This window comes from Agelaius phoeniceus, chromosome 7 (genome assembly GCF_051311805.1).
Source record: "Agelaius phoeniceus isolate bAgePho1 chromosome 7, bAgePho1.hap1, whole genome shotgun sequence".
NCBI classification, from domain to species: Eukaryota; Metazoa; Chordata; class Aves; order Passeriformes; family Icteridae; genus Agelaius; species Agelaius phoeniceus.
The window spans coordinates 35047302-35062567 of NC_135271.1; the positions used below are offsets into that span (position 1 = coordinate 35047302).

Genomic DNA, 15266 nt, shown 5'->3' on the forward strand with positions numbered 1-15266 from the left:
CTATCCCTGCACTCTGCAACTGCCAGATAAGTACGGCTCACCTGCAGGCAAAGATGAGAACCCTGCATCCCCAGCCCAGAAAGTCCCCACAGGCAGAAGCTACTGCAAACAGGTTTATTGACAGCTGTTAGCAGAAGGGGGGTAGAGAGGGGGGCTACAGCGAGGAGGGGGGCAGAGCCCAGCCCTGCTGGCTGAGCCCAGCCATGCTGCCCCTCGCTGCATACAGCCAGCAGCCTAATCTACAGCAACCCCCATCACCACCCTCTCCACCACCCTGTGGTGCCCAGGGCCTCTCCCCCCAGCCCCGGGTATCGCTCAGCCACAAGCCCTGTCATGCCTCCCCTCACCGCATCCCACGGAGCCAGAGGGTGCTGGGGAAGGGGGTGGCAGGGGGTGGCCGTGCAGGGAGAAAGCGGAGTCCTGGCTGGGAGAACCTTCGTGGGCCAGTGGGCGTGCGCGGTCCCCGGGCGCAGCAGCCTCAGAACACACCTGGGGAGACAAGCGGAGGGGGGTACACAACAGCACCTGTGAAATCCTCCTCGGCCAAGGGCGGGGGAGAGGCAGGGAAGGAGGGAGGGAGGTCCCAGGCGAAGGAGGAAGACAGCCAAGGCAGAACTACGGGCAGTGAAGAGGGTAGGAACACTTGTGAACAGCACGGAGGGTCACTGCTGCTGTGGGAAGCAAGGAGGGACAGTGCCCTGGAAGGTGTGCAAGGCATACAGAAGGGAGTGACCAGGCAGAGTCTGCGAGGAGACAGAGGAGCAGGGAGTACAGGCAGGAGCAACAGCATCCAGAGGGAAGAAACAAGACACAAGGCACCAAGCAGAGGCTATGTGCACAGCCCTCCTTGCAAGGAGGGGAGCTCAACTCAGCACTCCCTGCAGCCTGGGCAGGGGCAGGCTGCAGCCAGGGAGGCACCTGCTGGAGACCCTGCCTGCCTGCAGGGCTGGCAGGGAGAGAGGGGCAGGCACAGCCAGAGCATGCCTGCCCATGGGCCCCCCACAGTTCCAGCAGACAAGGCAGGGAGCTGCCCCGCTTCCTGGGACCCCATCAAGGGGGCTCCTCTTCAAGCCACTACCTCCAAGTCTGGGAGCCTCCAACGCTGGGATGCCATTAGCCATCCACTCACCTGAGCAAGGAGGCAGGGCAGAAGAGAGCCCCTCCCTTGCTAGGGGAGGTAGGAGCTGAGTTCCAAGCAGTCAGACTCCAGCCCTGCTTTCCTCTCCCTGCCTCACGCTCAGAGCAGGGGGCAGTGCCACAGCTTCACTTTGGGGGCAGGTTCGTGCCCCACTGCAGCAGAACTGCTGGCCCCCCGTGGCTCCTGCTCCAGCCCCCCCCGGGCACCACGGGCTCTGCGGGCGGAGGATGGGCTGCTGTGGCTGCCCCCCGGTGCCGACAGGGAGCCGGGGCTGTGCCCACCTGCTTGGTGGTGCCCCGCAGCTTCCATCTCAGAGAGGCTGTAGGCCATGGCCAGCTGCAAGTCCTCATCCTCATCCTCGCTATCCGTGTAGAGGCAGACAGGTGAGGAGCTCGAGGTCTGGTGTGGGGCCGGTGCTGGCGGTGAGGGGGGCCGTGGCCTGGGGAAGGCGTGCTGCTCCCGCCGGCTCAGCTCCAGCCCCAGCGCCATGTCATCAGGAACACCTGTGGGGACAGGGGCAGGGCTGGGGGACTCATCCAGTTCCCCAAAGCTGGAGTGGGGCCCTGGCACCTCCAACCGACCCCACCAATCCTTCAGAGCAGAGCTCTGAACCAGGGCCAACCAAGGCTCAGTCCAAAACAAAGCCTGGATGCAGCACCTCCCAGAAACCCCAAAGGGAAAGGGTGGAGATCTCAACAATTCAGTCTGCAGTGCCCCTTCTCACCATCGATGTGGATCGACTTCAGCTCCCCATCCTCCTCCACTTCCACCCGCTCCCGCCCGTTCTCAACAATCCTGCAGACAGACAAACAAACAGATGGACGGTCAAGGGCCATGCAGCCCGTGCACCACAGCAGGAAGCTGCAGGGTCAGAGGCCTGCTGATGGAGGGAAGGCTGTGGGAGCAAGGTGGGTTGGCACTGCCCTCACCTCTTGGTGGTGATACGCCTGCCATTAACAAAGGTGGTGGAGGTGGAAACAGAGCGGAAGCCCAGTCCTGCGTCTGGACCAGAGCTGAAGGATGAGGCGAAGAAATCTAGAGAAGGGAGCAACAAGGTTGGTGTCAGGGTGGGTGGCAGGAGGGCAGGGGACAGACTCTGCACAGGGGAAGACGGTGCTTTAGGACTCCTCTGCTGGGAGGAATGGCAGCATCTCCTACCTGAGGATCCTGGGAAGGGGGAAAAGAAGTGGCCTCCCCCATGGTGCCGGGGGCCAGGTCCTCGCAGCTCAGAGAAGGGCATCATGTCATCTGAAAGGCAGGGGCACCCCCATCAGCATTACCCCATCAGCTTGGTGAACCAGAAGCAGGGCACTGACGTGGGGACCCTCTGCCAGGGCCAGCCGTGAGCTCTATTCCCAGGCTCAGCAGCTGCCCCACAGAGAGAGAGATGCCCAAGAGCCAGCCTCCCCTGCCCCACACACACCAAAGAATTCAGCAAAGGGGTCTCGTCCACCAAAGAACTCCCGGAAGACGTCATGAGCGCTGCGGAAGGTGAAGGTGAATTCGGGGGCCCCAGCACTGGCCCTGGAGCTGCCTGCTCCTGCTGGAGAGAAGACACTCAGTGTTAAATGGAGCCCTGGGTGACATCTCCCCTGAAGGGTGGGGAGCCCTGGTGGCACTGAGCCACCCTGGGTCTTCAGGCAGGGATGTATCCAGAGCTGCACTAACCCCCAGGGCCCTGCTCACCTGCTCCCATGAGTCCATCCTTGCCATAGCGGTCGTAGATGTCACGCTTCTGCTCTGGAAGAAGAAAGGGGGCTGCAGGGAAGCTGCCTGCCAGGTGGGGACAGGAGCACTGACACTTCTCCCAACTAAGGGAGGTGCAAAACAGCAGGGAGCAAGAGGAGGTGGTTGGCACAAGCCCCTGCCACCCCAGCACTGAACCCAAACACAAGTAAGACCACTGGGCAAGAATGCAAAAGCTTCAGGCCCATGGGGATGTATCCAGAGCCCATTGTGGATGTCAACAGCTCAGCATCTCTCTCAAGGCTGTTTTGGGAGATGTGAAGAAGTAACCAAGCCCCAAAAGCTGTGTGGTAAAGCTGGAGGGACCCACTGCCTCCTGGGGACAGCCAGGGATGCAACCTGGGCGAGCCCAGAAGCAGGACATGCCAGTGTGAACAGTCCCAAGGGCAGACACACACACACACACAAGACAACACTGTGGCCTCTTACTGTCTGACAGCACTTCGTACGCCTCGGCGATCTCCTTGAACCTCTGCTCAGCATACTCCTTGTTGTCTGGGTTTTTATCCGGGTGCCATTTCAGAGCAGCCTTCCTGTACCTGCACACAAGGCCAGTGATGGGCACGCAGCAGCCCTTGGCCTCTTGGGCCAGCAATCCCCACCTGAGCATGCACCTCCTAGCCTGTGGGCAGGGGCACCCCAAGCTGCTTCCCCAGCACCCTACAGCCTCAGGCTCTGAACAGGAGCTCCTGGACTAGTTCTTCCTTCCAACGGTATGTGTTTTCATATATAAATATATATACATACACATATATAGATATATACATATTTATGCATACACACACCAACACACACAGACTAAACAAACAAACAAACCAGAAATTACCCCAGAACTGAAGCACAACCACAGCAGAGCAATGTGTGCCCACCTCAGCTGCCCTCATCGATGGCTCTGGACAATGCTCACAGGTTTGTTCTGGAGCCTTCATGGGCTCCACTGCAAGTGTGCATGGATGGACCAGGGGTTGCTAGGGGCCCCCTGGGGCCAGGAGAGCACCAGCAGCACTCTCCTCCCCACTGCAGCTAGCTAGGGTTAACCCATGCTTCTCAGCTTCTCCCACTCCCTCTTGGGAAGCCCCCCACGAGGACCTCTGCCACCTGTTGGCAAGCCAGAAATCTGCTGGCATTCCCCTCAGGCAATGCCTCACTCCAGTGAGAGCAGCACCACCTGGGCAGGGCACCAGGCAGGAGCCGCAAACACTCAGGAGGCTCTGTGAGCTCCACAGTAGTACCTGAGGCACAGCACCCACCTGCCCACATCCCTAAAGGGGACAGACATGCTGCTCTTCACTCTGTGACCTCCAGTCCCCTGAGTTTGATGCCAGCAGAGTCCCTGTGCCCCAAATATCTGCCATCCCTGCACCCTCTGGCAGAGAGAGAGAGAAAGGGGAGCCTCCAAACACCACCAAGACTTGCCTCCAGCCCCAGGCTGACAGCAGGGAGAGAGGAACCAAACCCCACCAAAAGATGTCTTTGTATGGCAGCAAAGCCCAACCCCGCTCTGGCATCCATACAAAGGAAACAAAGGCTGAATTGTCACCTCTGGAGCTGGGCCCTGTCCCCACTGCCCCGAAGGGAGCCCCTGCCTCGCTGGCACCAGGTGGGGGTGGCTTGGGGGACTCTGGCCCACAGGCAGAGGCATGCTGCCATACACTTACGCCTTCTTGATGTCCTCGGCGGTGGCATTGCGGCTCACCCCCAGCGCTTCGTAGTAGTCGACCATGACGTGAGCTGTCCCACGGGGTCACTGCAGGGGGAGAAGGCAAAGTCAGGGACTACAGGCACAGCCCGGTAGTGCTGGGTGTGGGACAGCAAGGGCAGACTGCTTACTCTCTCTAGCGCCCCGGCCACCCCACTGCCTCCCGAGAGCAACCCAGTGCCACAAGCCATGCCCAGCTCCCCAGCACCCTGCCCACTCCTCGGCCACCCGGGAGCACCGACAGCCCCAGCCGGGGACCCTTTGCTGCTGACGCACCGCCGTCCCGCCGGCGTCACCCCAGCTTGCCCAGCCAGGGGGAACGGGGGAAGGGTCCCCGCTGCCGGCACCGCTCCCGGCCCGCTTCCCCCGGGGCTCAGTGGCGGGGCGGGGGGCAGCAGGAGGGCGCAGCCCGCTAAGGTGCTTAGCGGCTGGAGCGGATTAAGGGCTCAGCGGGGACTGTCCCCGGGCACGCCGGGACACTTCCACCGGCCGGCCCGCTCCGGGTGGGGGACAGGAGCAGAATGCGGCCGCTGCAGCCCCCCGCCACCCGCCGCGGTACCGTCCCGCCCCCGGTACTCGCCCCCGGCCCGTGAGTCCCAGCTGACGGGAGGGCGGTGCTGGCGCTGGCACCGGCAACGCCGCGGCACTGGGCCCGCCCCCCGGCCCGGCCGTAAACACGGCGCTCCCGGGGCCACCCGCCGCTGCTGGAAGTTTCCGCACCCCGCCCCGCCGCCACCGGCGGGCGGCCCTGGGCTGCGGCCAGCGGATCTGGGGCACCGGGAGGGGCGGTGGTGGCAGCACGGCAAGGGACGGCGCCGGCCCCGCTCCCCCCGTGCGCCACGGGCCGCCTCTCCCCCGTGGCCCCTTGCGCCCCGCTCCCCCCGTCCCGGCCCGGGGCCCACCTGTGCGCCGCCGCAGAGCCCTCCCCGCCCGCCCGGGCCGCCCGCGGCCGGTGTCGCGCGTCCCCCGCGCCCGGGCCACCGCGGGCCTGGAGGCGGCTCCGCTGCGTGACGGGCGGCGGCCGCAGCCAACCGGGGGCCCTGACGTCACGCCCTCGCCGTTCGCCGGGTGACGTAATGGGAGGCGCGTGCGGACCGGCAGCGCGGCCGCTCCGTCGCTCGGGTCCCCCCTCAGCCCCGGTCTGGCCTCTTCCCGGTCTCCGTCCCCGCCGGCTCCTCCGCTCCCAGGGCCGCGCTGAGTCCCGGACAGCGCCAGCAAGGTGCGGGTGCGGTGGCAGCGGCCTGTCCCGCCGGTGCCGGTGCTGACAGCGCACCGCAGCGGGGCACGGCTGCAGCCCGGGGCAGCGCCCGGCGCCGCGTGCCCCTGGCTTCCCGCCGAGTCAGCTGCCCGGCCGGTCCCGCCGGCAAGGAGGAGCCGGCCGGGGGGCACAGCTGAGGTGACTCAGCGCTTTGTCGGGGCGGGGGACGTGACGGGGAGCAGCTTGCCGGAGTGGCGGGCACAGCTCCCTGCCAGGAGCCCGGGCCGGCTGGCACCGCTGTGGCACCGGCAGCCCGGAGCTGCAGGCCACCCGAGCACCAGGGTGCCCAGGCCCCGTAGAATGCACCAGGATCTGTGGTGTTGGCTTTTCAGGTTCATGGCCCCTGCCCGGACAGCTGCTGCAGAGGGACTGTGCTCACCCATTCTCAGGGTCCTGGACGGTCTCGCTCATCTGCACCTCTGAATGTGGCCTCGCCACGGGGATTTATGATTCCCTTTTGCGGCCTGGATAGGAGAAGGAGGGAACTTGGTCTCTCTGCAGGGTCAGAGATTTTTGGATGCACTGCCACACCTACACCACAGCTGGAAGCTTCCTCAGCTCCCATAAATTCCTAGCTGGGAAGCCTGGCAGAATGAGGAGGCCTGAGTCTGAGACAGGACGTTCCCAGCACTCCTCAGGGACAAGTTCCAGGAGAGATATCCCCGAGAAGAGCCTTCCCCAGCCATGAGTCGTGTGCCTGGGGTGGATGAAATGCCAAGGGCATGATCTCATGTGCCAAAGGCGTTTCTCTCTCCAAGGGATGGGAGACCCGTCCCCTGCCATCAGACAGCAATTTGATGATTTCCTTGAACAACGGCTTGGAGTACTTCCTGCCCCTGGGGATTTTTTCCCTGGATGCCATTGCCGCGCTGTCCTCCTGTACCTGTTTGAGCACGGAGCGGCTCCCTGGGGGCTGCCTGTAGCCAGGGCGCCCTCCCCGGCTGCCGGGGCTCTGGTTTAGCCCATCTGCCCAGCAGTGGGTGCAGAGCCGGCAAGGGCACTAGATGGAGCCACAGGCTGCTTCACAGGGATCCCATCCTGCGGCCGGGAGGGCGAGGAGGAGCCACTGGGGTGTAGCTGAGTCTTGGCGCCTTGCTTTCCTTTCCCTGGCTTTTGCGGCTGATGTGAGGACAAGGAGGCCCCCGAGACGACAGATCTCAGCTCGCTCTGTGCACACCGGTGGGGAGGCCTCTGTGCTGGGATAGGAGAGAACTCCACGTGCTGGCTGTGAATCTGGAGCCGGGGGAGCACATTGCTGATGCCTTCATAGCAAAATTTTCCCTCACACCTTGAGGATTTGGAGTGAGGAGGACTGACACCTCCCCAGTATTCTTAGGGGAGGCAGTGGAGAGCTGGGCAGTAGCCCACCACAGCACTGGTAGGAGAGAAGATGAGTATCAGCCACACCTCACCCCAGACCTGCCACAATCCCTTTTCTACTCAAACCTGGCAGCAGCCAAATAAAAGAAGCCCATCACTCACTGGTGGCTCACACCTTCAGCTGCAGCACCCTGCCCTCTTTACCTGCCCTTTCCTCCTAGGTCTGCCTGAAGTCCTGATACTCACATCAGCTTTGAATCAAGCACAGGCATCTTGAGTGTGTCTCAATAATACCCTTATTTCTTAACAAATTTTGAGGATCACTGTGTTGCAAGCTTGTTTTCAGCTTTCCAGGGTCTCAAAAATGCTCATGAAATACTCTTGAGACTTTCTGAGGAAAGAGGTTTTGGGTGAGCAGTACACCAACAGACCAAATGTTTTTATCCTGGTTACCCAATCTCTCAGGAAGCCAACAGAATTGCATCATAAACCCATGATATATTATTATGCAAACCACAAATTAAGCTATATATTTTTTTTCAGCACTACACAACATTTCAGCTTTTGATTTCCACATGAAAACACAAGCCCTTTCACAGCCTTAACAAAACTGGCAATTATGTACTGAAAATTTGTATTCTTGGCAATTTTTGAGCTAAGAAGTGCTCAGCAAGTCGTGTGCTGCTCCCCTCATCACATGCAGCCAACTCCCTTCCTCTTCTCCCCTATTCCTTGCAGTGGCGCTGCAGCAGGGAAGGGGTAGGAGCCAAAGCCACTAGGATGGAGTGAGAGGGTTTGAGCAGAGTGAGACAGGCTCCTGGGTGCCATTTCTGTGCCACCTTCCCCTGCCTGCCTGCTTCTAGGACAGATGGCGATGCTGACCATCTCTTGGCATGGCCCAAAAAAGGGGTCAGTGGGAGCTCCAGGGCTTGCTCACCCCTGAAAGGGCTGCATTAGACTGGGGACCCCCAAGTACAGGGGGCTGGTGAAGACATTGCTTCAGCAATTTTTAAAATCCCCATTGGTTCTTTTACTCACAGTCCTGCTGTCTCATCCAAAAAGCCCTGTCCACTCTCCTTAACTTCCCTGCACAGCTAATTTCACTTTCATGTTTTTGATGCTCTGCATGTTTGTCTTGGATGCCAGGCTCTCGGCCACTTGCCCATCTCCTTGTCCACTCTGTTCTCATCTCAGCTGGCTGTTTTAGAATTGTACCTTCTAGAGACTCAGGACAATCCAGCAAGGCAAAGTCATGCAGCTGCTCTTGGTTTGCATGGCAGAACAGAGAAGTGAGAAACAGCCATGTCAGGGTGACTTTGGTTCAAGCAGGGTGATGACTTTGAGCCACATTTAGCAATGTGACAGAGCCAGGCTGTGAGTCCCAGGCTCTGCCTTGCAGGGATGCTTGTGTGTGCTGACAATGGGGATGCTGCCCCAGCCAAAACCCAGGCAAAACTGAGGTGCTTGCAGATTTTAAATCAACAGAGTCAGAGGCTGGCAGAGGTGGCAGAAGCCCATGACTGAAGAGGTTATCCGTGATGAGCAGGCACACAGGCCCAGGGAGCAGCTGAGCCTCATGGCAGCAGGGTTTTGCCCACATCCCTGGCATGTGGTTGGTGACAGGTTGGGCTGGATAACCCTGTGGGGCACAGGAGCAGAACACCCCAAACTCATCCATGAGGAAGTTGGGAGCTGCATGGGCTGGATCAGATCCCAAGTGAAGAGAGATGAAAGATAATGAATAGACTGATACCACACACCCCCTCCATATGCTAGGGAACCCTCCAGCTGCAGGGGGAGCAGAAGCTGCAGCTCACGCTGGACAGGAAGGGATCCTGTTGTGAAGCAAAACCTGATTTTGCTCATGCACACCAACATGTCCTTGCCCACAGTCTCCCAAGCTCCACATCCCTCATGTTCATCTGGCTTGGCCAGGATTTTCTGCAGTGCCTGGTAGGACTGGGGTCACAGGCTGGCTGGTCCTCACTGTCCCCTCCAGCTACATGCCCAGCCTTGGCCCTTTGTGTCACCTAGGCATGGCTCAAAGGCGAACAGTGAGCCAAGCAGGGACAAATAAACAAGGATGTGGAGCAAATGCATTTGCATGAGAAGAAAACGAGAAAGAGGAAAAAATAAAGCCAGAAAGCAACTTTCTGTGGTTTTCCATAGCCCTTGCTGCCTAACTACCAGTGCAAGAGTGGAACCTTGGGGAGAGTGCTGTGGAGTGCTGTGGATGCAAAGAGAAGACTGCAGTTTGGACGCCATCTGTAACATACCCTCATGTAACACATTACCTGCTGAAATCGACATTTGCAGTTCATCAGGCCCACACTGAGCGCATTAGTGAGCCTAAGTGAGGGTCTTGCTGAGCTGCTGATGGCAATTTTTAACTGAGCTGGGAAAACTGGGGTAATTCCAAAGGACTGAAGAACAGAAATCACTCCAGTCATTAAAAAAATAAACTGGTTGACCTCGAAAACTCTAGATTACTGATAATACCAGAAAGAAATAACAGAATAATTATTTTTTTAATCTATCAGCAGAGAATTAAATACTGAAAAATGTATTTACTACTGATATCCTTGTCTCAGGTAACGAAAGTTTTGCTTTGGAAACTTTTCATCACCTTCAGCATGATTATACATCTGGCTGATTCAGATCAACACCACTGGTATGACACCCTCACTTGGAAGATGGCAGGAGATAATGCTAACAGTATTGGCATAAATCACAGCATTGCTGCAAAGAGGGGTGAAACAATCAGTTTTCTGTGTCCACAGATGAAGGAAGCTCAGAGCTGCTGCCAATGGCCTTTCCAGATCTACGTTTTGTGTTGCCCCTATATGTATTTTATTTGAATATTTATCTTGGCGTGCCAAGCCAGCCTGTTTTGCACCAGAGGCATCAATAGCAGAGGTGTGCTTGTTAGCCAGGAGCTGTACTGCTGAAGGCCTTTGCAGTGGGGATCCCCAGGGCTGATTGCAAGGCCCACTCTGATAAGAAATGTTTACTAAGAAAAATTTGGGATCATGCTAAGCTTGGTAGGGTAGTAACTATTGAAGGGGACAATTGAATCTCAGAGATGGTTAAGAATTGTCTGATTAAAAGGCCACATTACAGCAAAATTGCTTGAAGTAATTACTTTGAGAATTTTAGGAAGGGGCAGTCTTGTCGTTTTTTACTCTGCACATCCTCTTGCCACCCTCACACTTGATCAGCTGCAGTGTGGGATTCATTTGAAGACCCTTGATCAAACCGTGGAAGCCAGGGGTGCCTGGCAGGAGTCCCTGCACAATCCCAGCAGCTCTTTGCTGATGATTCACTGTTGCAAACCAGCACGTGGGTTCCCGGGGCTGCCTTGCAGGGCACCACACCCTCACCACAGCAAGGAGCCAGTTACATCCCCGCCTTTCTTCCTGAGCAGACCTGTCATCTCAGTAACTGAAACCAGGATTGTTTGGTTAGTGGGTCTTCCATGTTAATCAGCACCTAATGAGGCTGCTTAGGGTGCCCCAACATAGGCAGGAGTGCTTGGTGCCCAGCTCTTGCCAGACTCTGCATCCTCCTGCCTGGGAGGCGGCAAAGCTCTCCAGAATGTGTGGCAGAAAAGGGCCATGCTGTCCAGGCCACACCATCGCAGGGGAAGGCACAGCAGCCCTGGTTGTGCTCAGGGTGCCTGGAGCTGGCTTGTCCTAACGAGGAGGGCCACATTAAGCATGTTAAATTCAGCAGATTGGTGCTCCGAGACCTTGCAACAGGGAAATTCTGCCAAATAGCTGTTATTTCACATGCACAGCCTCTCATCATCTGGCTTAACTCTGCTAGGAGGATCTCAGATACCAGTTTGAGCCAGCCATCCTCAAGATGGCCATTGAGCTCAAGGTGTCAGCCCAGTGACTTGAGGCCACTGGCTCCCAGCCCCAGGCTCTGGGAGGAGCAGGGAGGACAGCCCTTGTTTCACAATATCACACTCTCTCTGCACACATCAGCTCCCAGCAGAAGCACTCTGGGAGCCATTACCCAGCAGAGTTATTAAATGCATCTTTCATCACATTAACTGTTTCCCTCTGACATCCAACAGTGCTTGGCCAGCTGCCAGCACCTCCTTTCCACTTTTCACAGCTCTACAGCAATCCCCAGGACTCCAGGCTAGTTTCTCCAGGCCTAGCTCTGCCCTTGGCTTGCCCTGGGGCCAACAAGCTGTTTGCATTATTATACAACTCACTTCCACGTGTAAGTGTAAAACAAAAGACCTTGCAGACATCTCTACAGCCACGGGATGCTCAGCTGCTCTCCAAAGGCCAGAGCATAGCAGGGCCATCATAAAGAAGCTGCTGTGACAGGAATTATTTCCTTTCCCAGTGGGTGCAGGACTGGCCCACTTGGCTGAGGTTTATGTACCTCAGAGGAGGGGGTGCATCTGCAGAGCTGCCCCATGTGAATGTCCCCTCTGCTGCCCAGGGGCTCGGCTGCTGTCCCACAGGCAAGGCATGAGCTCCTGGGAGCAGGGGAAGTGGTGGCTGCTTCTTGCCCCATCACTGCCAGCTCATGCCTTTGGCATTGCGACAGAGCTGGCCACAGCTTTGTTGCTGTTCTGAGAACTTGTAGGACAGGAAGGCCTAAAGGGCTGGGCATGAAGACATCACCATGCCTACACTTCTGTCTGGTGTATGGAGAGCCCCTTCAGCCTTCTGGGGTTACCCATATCCCTCCAGGAGTTCCTACCATCATGCAACCTTGCACAATTCATTTCACTTCTATTTCCCGGTATTCCTGCCCTTCTTGTGCCATCTCCAGCTCTGAGAGCTGATGGAGAAGAGGAAAAGCATCACTGGCACCTCCACAGAAGCCCATCAGCACTGCACACCGGCGTTCCCTGAGAACATGGGCCCACCTCAGCCACTCAGTCCCTCTGCCACCCGCCTGGAGGCAGATTGTTCACACCAGGCATGCTCAGACCTCTGACATGAAGTCACTGCAATTAGACAGGTGAGGTTTTATTTTGCTGCCGTGGGTGTGTAGCTGCCTTTCCCAGGACATGAAGAAAGGCAGGTGACACCGGCAGCCAGGGCAGCTGGCTCTGAGCCAGGAAGGCTGCTCCCCCAGGGCCTGCCTTGCCTGAGAAAGAGCTCGTTCCAACTTGTCCCACAGCCCCTTTTAGCCTCGCAGGCTGGGGCTTGGCTTGTGGGGCTGCCTGTGTCCCGGGAGTGCCTCCCTGCTCCTGCCCTGTGATTCAGGGCTTAGGACTGTAGCGAGGTCTGGAATTAGCTTCATTGTTTCTGTGCCGGGGCACACGCTCTGGGCAATGCAGCAGGCCTTGCACAATTGACTTCATTATATCTGAACCAGCAATTATGCTGCTGTTGCTCAGCTGCAGCAGAGAAAACTTCTGTCAGATCGCTACTGTGCCCTACATCCCAGCAGGTCTCTGGGAGTAAATGCCATGTGTGGGTTGCTGAAGATGTTCAATGTGGCCTTTATTGAGTCTCTGCTTGGTCTTCTGATTCTCCCCATTCTTTCCTTGCAGCCTGTGACATCTAGCCTTCCTTCTTTCTCATCTCTGGATCAGTTCTACCTACTCCAGATGAGGGATGAGGCCCTCAGAGAGCCCTCTCTGACCTAGACAAAGCATGCATATCTTAAGGAATGGCAGAGGGAGCATTTTCTGCCCATCTCTATGCTGTGCTAAAATTTTTCAGGGTGGCAAAGTATGTCCCAAGTGCTGCCATAGTAGAGCCTCAGCAGCACTGGGACATAGGATGCTGGGCCATCAGCAGGAGCTAGCTGTGCTTTAGGGACCCTGCACAATGCTCAATGGGATACAGCTGAAGCAGTTAGCATCACAAGGGCCTTGCTGGAACTCACATCTGCAACATACAGTCCAGCTCCATGCTTTCAACAGACTTATTGGTTGCACCAGCCACCTTGTCCAGCCTGTGCCACTGCTGGAGAGCAAACTGCACAGGGCACTGATGGGCTGGAGGTACATCCTGGCTTCTCCACCTCCCCACCTGCTAAGAGGATTAAGGGCAGAGCAAGGACAGAGTGAGGGGTAAGCAGGGCAGGCACGGATACAACCTCTTTGGGAAGCTCCTGGCAGAGATTAGAGACACAGACAGGAGCCCTGCTCCTGAAGCACCTCTCACCATCTGGTCTTTGCTTTAAAGTGGAGGGCACACTGGGCTTCCTTGCCAAACCCACAGCACAGCTGTGCTCTCTTCTACCTTCCCAAGAAGGCCATGTCCCCAAACTGCCCTGTGACACTATTTGCTCTGCCTGGAGCAGGCAGGGTGGAACTGAGGTCTGAAAACTGGGAACAATAGTTTGGGCTTTCCTCAGCAAAGAGAGCAGGGAACTGGGGTGTGGATGGGAGGTACCAGGCTGGGCTCTGAACTCATCTCCTCCCCAGTTTCAGCTCTGGGTGCTTTAGGTGTGGCAGTCTTTAAAATACTTCTGGAAGACAGCTATAGAGAGAGAGAGGCTTTGTTTGGGTAAGTGCAAGCTCTGCTCAGAGGTGTTCCTGTACCAGCAGGTACCTGCCAAGAGCTGGCTGGTTTCTGACAGTGGCAAGCAGGGGCTTCCCTGCAGCGGGCAGGGCTCTGCCCCTCAGGTATCTTCAATGATTTTCCCATCCTTCACTAAAGAGATGGTTGAATTCTGACTCTATAGCCTAGAATTTTCCTTGCTTGCTATTTGCATCTCTCTGGTTGCTGATGCAGGGTCTAACCATGTTCTGAGCATCAATGAAAATGTTTCCTGAGCAATTCTTGTAATCATGTGACTTCTGATGTTGTCTGAAAACATTTGCAGGGCCTTATGAGATGTGTGGGTAACATCTCTGTAAGAGAGGGGTTGCCTCAGGACAAATCCAGCCAGAGTGAGCTCAGCCTCCACTGTGTGCTTTCAGGCTGCTGCTACCAGCATCTGGCAGGCTGCTGAGCAGTTAGGCACTGACAAGATGCAGCTGATTGGTGCTCCCTGGATTTAGCCAGATGTTCTTAAGCATTTCAAAAAAGCTTAGACATCTGTTTGGGCATTTCAGATCAGAGGCACGTGGGGATGCGCAGCTCCCCATGACTCACGGCTCTCTTGTCAGTTATTCCCACTGTGATTGCCCAACAAAACAGTATCTGAGTGGATATTTTCACTGTGAACACGCATTTGCAGCATTGACAAATCAGGGACATTTCACTCTCAACCCTCCACCACCATGGTACATAAACTAGTCCATGATTTTGCACTCCTGGGTACCATCAGATCATTATGTGAATCTTCAGAATTTGGTGAACTGCACAGCCTGAAATGCTGCTGGCTGCCTAGCTCTGCTTCCAACCACGCTGAAGGCATTCATGCTATAAATGCCCCAGAATTAATTGGCACCGTGGAATTAAGGAAGGTTCTAGGACACACCCAGTGAGAAGTGACTCCCTGGCATCCACTACATGTTACAATGAACACCTTGGTGAAGATTTTCACAGGGATGGTGATACCATCACTCCTTTTCACTCCAATTAACTTCTGGGGCTCAAATTTTGATGCCTCAGTGCTACCAATTACTCTCTCACTCTCATGGACTGTCTGCATCAGCATGGTCTGTGTTATCTAGTGATCTCTGAGGTCACTCAAAGGACATTTATACCACAGGGAGGCATTTCCAGAGTTATCCAGTCACCACAGAATCCTCTGCAGGTTCAGCAGCACTTACTACCTGGGGCATCTCTGTGGAAAAAAAAAACCAAAAAAAAACAACAAAAAAAAACCAAAACAACAAAAAAAAACCAAAAAAAAAAACCCCAAACAAACAAAAAAACCCCACAAAACTCAATATTTTCCCATCAACTTGATTAAACCCACTCTGATCCTCTGGCTCAGCCATTTCTGCAGGTCTCAAAAATGTGTTGCTTAGACACCAGCACAGGCTTTGCAGCAGTACTCTTGCAATCAGTCATTTTTCACATGCTCATCAGTGAAGGTGACACTTTCCAGGTGACTCAGGCACAAAGAAAGGCTATTGTGGGTGGATAATTTAGGTCCAGCTTTCAACTTTCAGATCAAGCTGAGAGATGACAGCACTTTTCAGTGAAAAATCATTAAGTCATAGTGCT

At 56.3% G+C, this 15266-nt stretch overlaps 1 protein-coding gene across 6 annotated transcripts; it reads right to left on the reverse strand.

The window, feature by feature from the left end:
• Positions 1-100: 100 nt before the first annotated feature.
• Positions 101-5641, reverse strand: DNAJB2 (DnaJ heat shock protein family (Hsp40) member B2). Of its 6 annotated transcripts, none has more exons than XR_008534573.2 (10): positions 5486-5641; positions 4543-4631; positions 3314-3423; positions 2825-2878; positions 2562-2681; positions 2297-2386; positions 2068-2173; positions 1863-1933; positions 1130-1641; positions 101-489 (listed from the first exon to the last, which is right to left on the reverse strand). XR_008534573.2 is itself a non-coding variant. In XM_054636051.2 (10 exons), the coding sequence occupies exons 2-10, from the start codon at positions 4605-4607 to the stop codon at positions 479-481; spliced, it is 849 nt and encodes a 282-aa protein (XP_054492026.1). In that variant the 5' UTR covers positions 4608-4631; positions 5486-5641; the 3' UTR covers positions 101-478. The 6 variants fall into 6 exon arrangements, 5 of the variants coding, with proteins under 5 accessions (XP_054492026.1, XP_054492024.1, XP_054492021.1 ...); XM_054636051.2 differs by having other exon boundaries at positions 1420-1641; XM_054636049.2 differs by having other exon boundaries at positions 101-1641; positions 2562-2678.
• Positions 5642-15266: the final 9625 nt, after the last annotated feature.

What these genes read in the sequence shown, in the direction of transcription:
- DNAJB2 (XM_054636046.2), bottom strand. Translation starts at nt 4,607, where the DNA reads ATGGTCGACTACTACGAAGCGCTGGGGGTGAGCCGCAATGCCACCGCC. An exon ending in CCCCTTCCCAGGATCCTCAG is followed by an intron (nt 2,174 to 2,296) that starts GTAGGAGATGCT and finishes TCCCTTCTCTAG; the next exon opens with ATTTCTTCGCCTCATCCTTC. An exon ending in GAAGTCGATCCACATCGATG is followed by an intron (nt 1,642 to 1,862) that starts GTGAGAAGGGGC and finishes CTGTCCCCACAG; the next exon opens with GTGTTCCTGATGACATGGCG.